Raw genomic sequence first — 12,397 nt, 5'->3', positions numbered from 1 at the left:
CTAGACTGGAGAACACTGTAATCATCCAGGGTCAGTGGCTTTAAAGAAGGGGTATTTGGAAATGTGTAGGAGTATTTCTAATGGGGCAGAATGCTAATGGCACTTAGAAGTAGGGACCAGGGGTACTAAATGTCCTATAACATACAAAACAGAATAATATAATGAAAAATTATGCAAATTACTAGCGCCCCTTTTGAGAAAACATGCTATAATTTAAGTAAGTGCAAAGATGACGTGACCAGGATTAAGTTGGTAGACAGTGGCTATCTTTTCCTTATTGAAGCTATACAGTTTTTCCCCACATTTCCAAAACAAACCTTACATGATGTACCATTTTTCAATTATCCCCCTGCTCTCCCAGGTAAGATAAATTGACGGTCCAAACTAGGTGACAAACTAGAGAAGAGAAACTTGAAAGAAGGCAGAAATGAATGGGTTCAATGAGGGTAGACATGGTGAGAGAGGAGTCCCAAAGGATTTCATTCACTGATATTCTCATTCCCACAATAAGTCATACCTCAAATTATGCAATTATTAAAGACAGGTCAAAGTAATTCAGAAATCAGTATTTTCCTTCTTTAATCATCCCTTTAAACTCTGTGTGTTTAAGTGACTGATAATAAAACATGCTGTTTTTTTATATTCTTTCCTTCATTTCCTTGGGGAAATACTTTCCATGAAGGGAAGGAGAGTCTGAAGTTATCCCAGTCCAGTGTAGTAAGTCTTTCTCAAGAATCAGTAAGAAATGTTTTGGGGAGAATAAGGAGATAAAACAGCACCATATTTTAAGCAAGAAAAGAAGACAGAGTTAAAAAGTCCATTAGAAATATGTTAAAGAATAATACTGAAAACTGTTATCTTCTCCCCTCCAGTTAGAACTCTAACTTAAAAAAACCAAAAAACAAAAAACATATTCCTAGGGGTGTCTGGGTGGCTCAGTTGGTTAAGTGTCCAATTTCAGCTCAGGTCATGATCTCAAGGTTCACAAATTCGAGACCTGCGTTGGGCTCTGTGCTGACAGCTTGGAGCCTGGAACCTGCTTCAGATTCTGTGTCTCCCTCTCTCTCTGCCCCTCCCCCCTCACACTGTGTCTCTCTCTTTTTCAAAAATAAACATTAAAAAAAAATAATAAAAAACAAATACTTTAAGAGGAAATCAATCTTTGCTTCAACCCATATGACAGCACAGAGAGCACAACCCACAGAGAACCAGTCACATTCAAAACATTTTTAAATGGACTCTAGTATATTTTGAGATCTGTAGGTTCATCTTTTATGTTCAAATAATAATGACAAATTATAAAGCTCTCCTGAAAGCAATATGTAAAGTATTCAACTTACCTCTTCTTGATCCAACATTTGTGTCTTTAGTTTCTCTACCAACTGGCTCTGTTGATTAATTTCTTCATCCTAGAATTTTAAAGTACCAAGTTAACAAAGTAGCTCACAATCTGATTCTAATTATTTTCTAATACGAATTATAAGGTTACTATTCCCCCAATCAAGGTATTTTAAAACTGTTTCTCCAAGTCCAACATTGCTTATTTCAATCTCCTAAAAAAATGCTGAAAGAGATGGAATGTCTTTCAATTAATAATTATAACACTTACCATGCAATTAAAAAAGCTTAAGCTTATACAAGTTATTCATTAAATACTTTAAATGCTAAAAAATAATAAACACGTTTAAATTTATTATTGAAAATAATGGCCATTCACTAAAAAGGAGAATTACGGGCCAGCATCACTGATGAACATGGATGCAAAAATTCTCAACAAGATATTAGCAAATCGGACTCAACTGTACATCAAAAGATTATTCACCGTGATCAAGTGGGATTTATTTCTGGGCTGCAGGGTTGGTTCAGTATTCTCAAATCAATCAATGTGATAAAAAATAAGGATAAGAACCATATGATCCTTTCCACAGATGCAGAAAAAGCATTTGACAAAATACACCATCTTGATAAAAACTCTCAAAAGAATAGGGGAAGAAGGAACATACTTTAACATCATAAGAGCCACATATGAAAGGCCCATAGCTAATAGCATTCTCAATGGGGAAAAACTAAGAGCTTTCCCCCTAAGATCAGGAACACAACAGGGGTGCCCACTCTCAGCAGTGTTGTTCAACACAGTACTGGAAGTCCTAGCCTCAGCAATCAGACACCAAAAAGAACAAAAGGTATCCAAATTGGCAAGGAAGAAGTCGAACTCTTACTCTTCACAGAGGACATGATAGTCTACATGGAAAACCTGAAAGACTCCACCAAAAAACTGCTAGAGTTGATACACAAATTCAGCAGTCACAGGATATAAAACCAATATATAGAAAATCTGGTGCATTTCTATACACCAATAATGAAGCAGCAGCAAAGAGCTATCAAGAAATCAATCCCATTTACAACTGCACGAAAAACCGTAAAATACTTAGGAATAAACCTAACCATAGAGGTAAAAGATCTGTACACTGAAAACTATTTTCCACACTCACAGAAAGAAGAACAAATACTGTTAAAATGCCAATACTGCCCAAAGCAAGACACAATCAATGCAATCCCCATCAAAATAACACCAGCATTCTTCACAGAGCTAGAACAAACAATCCTAAAATTTGTATAGAACCAGAAAAGACCCCGAATAGCTGAAGTACCCTTGAAATAGAAAACCAAAGCTGGAGGCATCAAAATCCCAGACTTTAAGCTGTATTACAAAGCTGTCATCAAGACAGTATGGTATTGGCACAAAAACAAACACAGACCAATGGAACAGAGAACCCAGAAATGGGCCCACAAATATATGGCCAACTAATCTTCAACAAAACAAGAAAGACCATCCAATGGAAAAAAGACAATCTCTTCAGCAAATGGTGCTGGATAAACTGGAGAGCAAATGCAAAAGAATGAAACTGGACCACTTTCTTACACAATACACAAAAATAAACTCAAAATGGATGAAAGACCTAAATAAATGTAAGACAGGAAACCATCAAAATCCTACAGGAGAAAACAGGCAACAACCTCTTTGACCTCGGCCGGAGCAACTTCTTACCTGACATGTCTCTGGAGGCAAGGGAAATAAAAGCAAACATGAACTATTGGGATGTCATGAAGATAAAAAAGCTTCTGCACAGTGAAGGAAATAATCAACAAAACTAAAAGGCAAGGTATTTGCAAATGACACACTGGATAAAGGGTTAATATCTAAAATCTATAAACAACTTATCAAACTCAACACTCAAAATACAAATAATCCAGGGAAGAAATGGGCAGAAGATATGAATAGACATTTTCCCAAAGCAGACATGGAGATGGCTAAGAAACACACGAAAAGATGCTCAACATCACTGATCATCAGGGAAATACAAATCCAAACCACACTGAGATACCACCTCAACAGTCAGAGTGGCTAAAATTAACAACTCAGGAAACAACAGATGTTGGCAAGGATGTAGAGAAAGGGGAACCCTTTTGCACTGTCGGTCGAAATGCAAACTGGTGCAGCCACTCTGGAAAACAGTATGGAGGTTCTTCAAAAAAGTAAAAATACAACTACTCTACAACCAAACAATTGCACTGCTTAGAATTTATCCAAAGGATACAAAAATGCTGATTCGAAGGAGCACATACACCTCCACACCCCCATGTTTACAGCAGTACTATCAACAATAGTCAAATTATGGAAAGAGCCCAAATGTTCACCAACTGATGAATGGATAAAGATGTGGTACACACACACACACACACACACACACACACACACACACACACACACAATGGAATACTACTTGGTGATGAAAAAGAATGAAATTTTGCCATTTGCATCACACTGGATAGGACTGGAGGATATTATGCTAAGCAAAATCCATCAGTCAGAGATAGACAGATTTATGATTTCACTCGTATGTGGAATCTGACAAACTCAACAGAGGAACACAGGGGAAGGGAAAGAAAAATAGATAAAAACAGAGAGGGAGGAAAGCCATAAGAGACTCTGAAACACAGAACAAACAGAAGGCTGTTGGAGGGGAGGTGGATGGGTTAAATGGGTGATGGGCATTAAGCAGGGCACTTGTTGGGATAAGCATCAGGTGTTATATTAAGTGATGAATCATTGGGTTTTACTCCTAAACCAAGACTATACTATATGTTAACTAACTTGAATTTAAATAAGAAAGAAGGAAAGATAGATAGAAAGGCCATTCAGCTACTTCAAACTTGCCATATCTGCCTACAACACATATAAAATTCCACCTAAAAACAAAACCAGAACTACTTTCTTCTAGTCTCTTCACTGTTCTCGTTTTCCCTTTCCTATTTGCTTTGTAATTTGTTATTCTTCACACTTCTAATGGATATAATCAAAGCAGGAAAACACTATTACCACTTTATTCTGTTCCCTCTCTAATCTCTTGCATCACCTTTATTATTGAGTCCTTAGACCCCTGATTCTAAGAGATCATTTCATTAAGGCTCTCCAATGACCCAATGTTCAATTTCCTTCAGAAAATTAAAGAAGAGGGGGAAAAAATTAGGTCTCATACATAGTTTCTGCACAGAAACAGAAATTGTGATTTTATATTTTTTATTAAAACAGATGACCCTCAAACAATACAAGGGTTAGGGGTGCTGACCCCTCTATGGAGTTGAAGATCCACATGTAACCTCCGACTTCCCCAAAACTTAAACTATTGGTAGTCTGCTGTTGAATACAAGGTTTACCAATAATATAGACAATTAACATATTTTTTATGTTATATGTATTATATATAGTATTTAAAGAAAATGTTATTAAAATCATAAAGAAAATACATTTATATTACTGTACTGTATCAAAAAAACCCACATCTAAGTGGACCCATGCAGTTCAAACCAGTGTTGTCTGAGCGTCAACTTTACGATTTTCAAAAGGTTAACAAATCAAGGAAAGATGTATACACAGGTCACCTGGACCCACAATATTAAAATTAGATAATAAAAATACTTGTATGTCATAACATTCTAAAACAAAATAGAATGTGAATAATACATACCTTGTCATCAAGTTGTTTGTACAATTTAGCAATTTCTTCCTCACACTTTCTTCTCTCAGCATCAGTAAAGTTTCCAGTAACTCCAATCGTAGCTGCGGGTTTATCATTGGTGATGGTAATATCCTTATCCACTGCAAAAGCTTCCAAGTTGGCTTTCTCTTTGTCAAACTGTTCATCAATAGGCACTGTCTCTCCTAAAATAAGACAACAGATAGTTAATAAACATCCACCTGTCTAAAACTAATGACAATTTTATTCAATTTCAGCAGCTCTCACCAACTTTATCTGCTCAGTCTGAGATTTAAAAAACTACAATTACTTTTCACTCACCCCCATCTTCTAAATCCAGTCACCAAATCTTGTAATTCTTATTGCTGCCACCCTAATCTAGGAAACTTGCCATCTGTGCCTTGATTGCTATAGCTCCCAAGATGGCCTTTATGCCTCTATTTATTATTTCAGGTAAAATCAGAATTTAAAAGACTAGTCATTTTTATTTGATGATCTCTAATGCTTAAAAAATAAAAATGGATACGCTTTGCTATTTTTATTTATATTCGTGTCAGTCTCAAATTTATAAAATAGTTTTACATTCATATTCAACAAACTCAAAATGACAGATTTTATAAATTATTACCATTACGCCACCGGTTGAGTTCATTTTCAAGCCATTGAATGGTGTTCCGCAGGGTCTTATTTTTTTCCTTTTCTCTTTCATACTTCTTTTTCCACTGTTCTGCAGTTAATTCTACATTTACACAAACTGTGTTCTTAATTGTTTTGGCCCTAAAAGAAGTAATTGCAGGAAAAAAGTGTGACTAAAATTAACTATTTTCAATTACTATCTATAGATCTCTGTTTTTTATATATATATGTATGGCATATATGGCTGAGTAATTTGACTGTTTAATTATCTTTAGACTAAATACAAAGACCCATAATTACTACAGTGCTTCTTCAACAAGCTAAATAAATTTGGGTCAGTCCCCAAATCTGTGAATAGCTTAAAGACAAAAAAAATTAACCACCAGAGGAGGATAAAAAAAAAAAGGGCCCATATTTTCCTAATTCTTTTGCAAGGCTGAATAAAAAAAAATTATTGCTGAAGGTCAAAAATAAAATCATCACTACTGACTTTCCTAGGTTAACCAATTCATATTATCTCATTATTTGAACCTGTCAACAGACTAACACAGAATTAGATTTGTCAAGCTTTTCTGTTATCTGACTCAAATATTTATTTTCTTTAATGTTTAAAGCTTCTCCTATAAATTTGACTGAATTTAACATTTGATTTCAATATGTACTAAAACTTAATTCAAATCTAAGCAGTTTTAAAAATGGACCTTGCTTGTATTATCTCTCAATTAAAAAGTTGTGTCATATTATCAATATGCACTGATTTGAATATCTACCTATATTTTCCTAGACTTAATAAACAAAAGACCTATCTACACTTAGACTTTGTATTTTCTTAACAACAAACCTTTGACCAAACAGGAGTGTAGATTTTGTTTCAGATTCATTGTACGATGATGGAGAGCAGCAAATTACGATAGTGGTTCTACAGTTCCCACCTAATGAATCTTGAAGAATTCTTGTCATTTTACTATCGCGATATGGAACATACGTCTACGATACAAAAACAAAAGAAACAAAGACCAATGGGTTTCTACAGAATAAAATCTGTTTATAAATACTCTAAGTAAATTACAAAGGGATTTTGGCTATTTTAACTGATAATATTATGATGGGAACTGGAACATACATACTACTATAAATTCCTAAAGACAACTAATTTACACATACTGACTTAAAAACACCAGATGCCCGCTCCACCCTGGCCCCACAAACATCCGTGCATATACATACATTGATATTTAAGTAATTCCCCATAAGATAACCATAGGGAAAGAGAAGACGTGTGTACTCACACTTCCCTCTGCCAAAGCAGAAATGACATTTCCAAGAGCAGAAAGTGACTTGTTGATGTTCTTAGCTTCATCCAGCACAGCACCTTCAGCTCCAGTTTTACTAACCTATGCATAAGATTTCAAAAGAATGAAAACAAAACTGTAAGTTTAAGAATTATTTTCTTTGAATTTTCTAAAAAGTTCAGAGGTCATCAATAACCAGCAAACAACAAAATGAAAAGCTTCATGATTTTGTCAATTATTTACTCTAAGCTATCACTACTTGAGTATTGGTCTTCTGACAAGTGTAGGTCCATGACAAGAATGTGATTAAGGAGATCCCAAATTTTATTTTTAGTTTGTGCTCTTGAAAATAACAAATTTTCAGGTACATTTCCAATTTACTATTTGTTAATCCCCTTTGCTCCATTAAAGAGGAACCTTTTAAAATTTGCTAAATCATAAGGTTGATATTCTGTTATGTACTGAATTTAAATATATAAGCAAACCTGCTTTTAAAAAAGATATAAAATACATATGTTAAAGATAGGATAAAATAGTAGACTAGCAATGTCGGCTGAAGAAACAGCCTCTCAGAATTCACAAAATTAAAGACAGGCTTTGAAGGATATGTTTAAGGCTTGAGTAAAAGGGAGTAGGTATGTCATTTTAATCAGAAGAAACAAATTAGTGAAACAGCAAAAATGGTTGCAGAGATCAATATTAAAATATTTGAACTTATTTTGATTTTCACATACATTATAATCAGATGATAGTCCACAGTAGAGTCTGTAATAATTAAATAATCATCCAAAGGAAAGAAAATAGGTACAACCAAACCAGAAAAGACTAATGGATAGTTATCAGTTTTCACAGGGAGCCCACTGCCAATATGGATAAAATAGATACCAAAATTAGGAAAAGAATAACTAATAAAATTGATAACAATATATGCTGAACTAATTCTCAATAAAAACATATACCCTAAGTAAAAGGTAACACCTATTGGTTGAACTGGACTATGGCACAAATGATAGTAACTTGCAACTGATTTTTCAGTTTAAGTAGTCATTGGCAATGCATCAGTGCTTTTAAACTCTCAAAAATACTACCAAATCCAATTTGATAAGTTTTCAAGATGTTAACAATGAATAATGCCTAAGTCCAAATTCAAGCTAAAGTTTATAAAAATGCTTAAATATCTACCAGAATATAAAGATTTTACCTTTTCACTACCAGCTAAATCAACCAGATAAAGTTTTCCACTCAGCTTTTGTTCCGTTTGCGTGTTCTCTTGTTTTACATTAATAAGAAATATACTGTGACTCCTAGAGCTATGTTCATTCATATCTGCAATGAAATTACACAAACAACTATAAACAAACATGGCTTTCCCTTAGTAATAATTTCTAAAGCATCACTTTACATAAAAATCTTACAATTAACCAACTTGATAAAGATATTTTAAGGCAGCTCTGTACCTTAACTCCTGTTAATAAACATTCTACTTACTTGTAACTGCTACATGTCTGTTGGATTTTCCTTCATCAATGGTATCCATAACTTCATCTGGACTACATACAAAACGCTCTGTGCATCCCTATAAAATAATTTTTTTAATATGTCAATAACCTTAAAAAATTTTCTTACAGGGTTTTTCTTAAAAAAAAATTTTTTTTAATGTTTATTTATTTTTGAGGCAGAGGGAGGAAGACAGAATCTGAAGCAGGCACCAGGCTCTGAGCTGTCAGCAGAGCCCAACGCAGGACTTAAACTCATGAACTTTGAAATCATGACTTGAGCCGAATCAGACGCTTAACCAACTGAGCCACCTAGGCGCCCCTATTACAGGATTTTTCTAAACAAGCATTCTGTATTATTTTATAAGTACCTTTACATAGGGAACTCGGTTTTTATCTTCATGAACGGAAAGGTTGGTCTTTGAAACTGAAAAAGACAAATAAATAATATCAGCAACATTGTCCTAAACTCTAACACTAGTCATGAAATAGCTAATTCAATAGATTGTTTCCTTTCCCAAGCGGCCTAATAATAGGTAAATTTTAAAAATATGAACACATCACTATTAAAAAAGACTCTGTAGAAACAGTAGAGGAGATCTGAATAGAAACTTAATGCAGCAATATAGAATTTTAGGTCCAATGCAACCTCTACCACCCACATTTTGGAAATAACAAGCCAGAGTGGTTGAACAGTTTGCCCAAGGGCAATGTATCTAACTGACAGCAGACTAGGACTCAGACCTCTAACTACAATCCATTTCTCTAATTACTACTTAAGAAACACAAGCACCCATAAATATGTGCTTTAAATAAGTTATTCAATGTGTAAAAGAAATTCAACTAACTTTAAAAGAACTTTAAAATTGGTTTCTTGTAATTTAAGTCAATTTCATAGAAGTTACTTAGAAATGGTCTCACACCTATTTAAAAAAGTAACATGTGCTATTTTAAAATGATAAAAGAGCAAGAATTTAACTTACCATCTAACAGGTCCCTTATCTTATCCAAATAAATTTCAAAATATGAAACCTGAAGGGCAAAGAAATAAAGTAAAAAAAGATCAACTAATTAAAATTATAAAATAATTTATTAGTAGTATAATAGTATACTACTATACTACTAGTACTATACTACTACTACTACTATACTACTACTATACTACTATTTTATGCTACTATAGTAGTATAAAATAATTTATAATTAGTTCATTAAATTTATTGGGGTTTGAGTGCCAAGCACCATCTATACCAGAGGACAGAGTTAACAACTCAGCCACAGCTCATGTTCTAACAGGAGTATCTAAATTCTCTAAACTGCTCATGTAACTAAAAAGCAATTTCTATTACATATCTCCATCTTCAATGAATTAGACTCATGAGAGCAGTAAGAACCTTTGAGTTCAGTAATAAACTCCATCATTTTACAGAGGAGACTAAGACAAAAGAGACTTTATGACCTTGTTTAAGGTCATCTAATGGCAGATTAAGAACCCTCAGTTTACTAACTCTAATGATCTTTCTACTGTAACTGTCCATAAAATAACTAAAAATATTTTTAAAACAAAAGAGCACTTATTATTTCTTGGAATAAAATTATTCTAATATAAAACAAAATACCCCAAGGATTTTACCTTAATATGAAATTCCAAATTTTCATCCATAGAATAAATGTAATTAAAAATATCTTGCACTATTCTTGGAATAATGCCCATGCCTTCTGGATCATGAAGTTTACCCTAAACAGAAAATGAGACTTTAAGTATGAATTAAAAGTAGAAACTTCCAATCTACAATTTACAGCCAATAGAGGATAGAAATTGTAATTGTTGCCATTTTATTGTGAAATGGCTCTACAAATATGTAAAAAATCCAATTCAACTATTACATATATTTGTAAATTATACATAAATACTGCATGTCAACAACATGGGTTACCAACTGATCTTAGCCTTTTATTTAATCATTAGATTTAGATTGTCCATGCTTGTGAAATGAACATATTCTAAAGAAAGAGTTTTAGTTTGTTTCTTCCAATGTAAGTTCATACTGTTCCTTCAAGTCGAATCCACGCAAGTGCTAGAAATGTCCTTGTTCTCCATAACTTTATGGAAACGAGTAATGTGAATTACACTAAAATACTCAGCCATTTATACAGAATGCTCAGATAAATGACAAAAGCAGATGCTTTGTAGCAGCAGCATAAGATATAGGATGTTTTCTAGAAGCAAAGTTTGGGCAGATCCACATCTTATTATAATGGCAGCACCGACAATTGTGGACACATTCCTATTAAAGAAAAGTGGCAGGGGGCGCCTGGGTGGCTCAGTCGGTTAAGCGGCCGACTTCAGCTCAGGTCATGATCTCGCAGTCCGTGAGTTCAAGCCTCGCGTCAGGCTCTGTGCTGACAGCTCAGAGCCTGGAGCCTGTTTCAGATTCTGTGTCTCCCTCTCGCTGACCTTCCCCTGTTCATGCTCTGTCTCTCTCTGTCTCAAAAATAAATAAAAACGTTAAAAAAAAATTTTAAAAAAAATAAAAAAATAAAAAAATAAAGAAAAGTGGCAGGTATTTGGAGAGGAGAACGAATTGCTCTGAATAGAAATGAAAACATAAAACATTCAAGATTTCAAATTTCCATTATAAAGAAAATTCCTGTTAATTCTAAAATGTTTATAATTGTGTGGTTATGCTGTCAAAACAAAGCTAGATATGATTTCAAATATATAATTTCAAACTCCAGAACTGATTAGATTCCAACAGTGATGTTACCTATGTATTATTCATAGGAGAGTAAGCAACAGAATAAAGCTGTTTAAACACAGTAAAATCATTTCGCAAATAATGAATGAATGCACCTCTATTCTGCAAACCACACGCAAGTACAGATTATAAAATATTACCTCCATTGTATGTGTCTTCCCAGAGGATGTTTGTCCATATGCAAATATCGTTCCATTGTATCCCTCAAGTACATCTATGAGAAAATAAGAGATTTTGTACTTCAGGGCATTTATTTTTCCCCTTAAGGAAGTTTCATGAGAAATTACTTAAGAATGTTAGAAAACACTGAAAAAATTCACATACATATTAACCCTGTTCCTCATCCATGCATAATCAAAACTGCACAATAAAATATTTGTGGGAAGAACAGTAAGGAAGGTTCAGATTTTCTTTTCACTAATATGAAAGATACCATCACAAAGTTTAGTTCATGAAAAATTTATAAAGACATTAAAGAAAAAAATAAGAATACATTAATAGTAATTTTCTTAGTAATGATCCACCTGAGTAGTTACTTTCTCTCCAGCCCAGATTACTTTCTGTGGTCAATAAAACACAAAATTTAAATTCCATTGCTTATATTCATTTCTTATATAAGTGTACATATATCTCAAATGTCATTATACCTGTATTCCAAAGACTTATGTGACCTAAAAGGAAAAAAATGTCCTGCAAATTTACACAGAGATATGAATTCACTTTTACAACTAGGACTACTGATTAGTGGTTAACTGGTGGTTAAATCTCACAAACCCATACAACAGTCTCCCTTACACAAGCTTAATAAGCCCAGTTCTAACTCAAAAATAAATTCTCAGAAAGTTCCTATGAAATTAAGTATTTTCTAGCCCTGTATGTACTCCAAAATCTACTATTAACCTTAATTTAAATATCTTTCTTTACTAGGCTGAAGGGAAAAAAAATTTAACAAGGTGACCTTTTTATTTTCAATTTTTAGGGATTTAGTTGTATTATTTTGGTGACGAAAAGGTACTAAGAGATTACACTGTATTCTAGAGGAAGCTAAAGTAAAAAGAGAAGACTGTTGGAAATAGCTGATGGCAACAGTGGTAAATCAGTAAGCAAGTCAATCCTTGTATTTTTTTTTTAATTGGTTATTTAAAAAAGAAAAAAAAGAACAATCCCAACATTGG

The 12,397-nt window shown here is 33.6% G+C and overlaps 1 protein-coding gene across 1 annotated transcript in view; it reads right to left on the bottom strand.

The window, feature by feature from the left end:
- The window catches only part of KIF5B (kinesin family member 5B), a 48,934-nt gene that overhangs the window by 21,248 nt on the left and 15,289 nt on the right, over positions 1-12,397 (bottom strand). Inside the window, exons 3-13 of the mRNA XM_053894657.1 lie at positions 11,363-11,436; positions 10,097-10,201; positions 9,447-9,495; positions 8,835-8,890; positions 8,456-8,543; positions 8,169-8,293; positions 6,965-7,069; positions 6,517-6,662; positions 5,668-5,816; positions 5,031-5,224; positions 1,341-1,409 (exon numbers count right to left, since the gene is read on the bottom strand). Coding sequence (XP_053750632.1) covers positions 1,341-1,409; positions 5,031-5,224; positions 5,668-5,816; positions 6,517-6,662; positions 6,965-7,069; positions 8,169-8,293; positions 8,456-8,543; positions 8,835-8,890; positions 9,447-9,495; positions 10,097-10,201; positions 11,363-11,436 — 1,160 coding nt within the window. The remainder of the gene's footprint in view (positions 1-1,340; positions 1,410-5,030; positions 5,225-5,667; positions 5,817-6,516; positions 6,663-6,964; positions 7,070-8,168; positions 8,294-8,455; positions 8,544-8,834; positions 8,891-9,446; positions 9,496-10,096; positions 10,202-11,362; positions 11,437-12,397) is intronic.

Source organism: Panthera pardus, unplaced genomic scaffold (assembly GCF_024362965.1).
Source record: "Panthera pardus isolate Hobbes unplaced genomic scaffold, ASM2436296v1 HiC_scaffold_6, whole genome shotgun sequence".
NCBI classification, from domain to species: domain Eukaryota; kingdom Metazoa; phylum Chordata; class Mammalia; order Carnivora; family Felidae; genus Panthera; species Panthera pardus.
The sequence above is the reverse complement of the archived record's forward strand: the minus strand, read 5'-3'. Positions and strand labels throughout refer to the sequence as shown.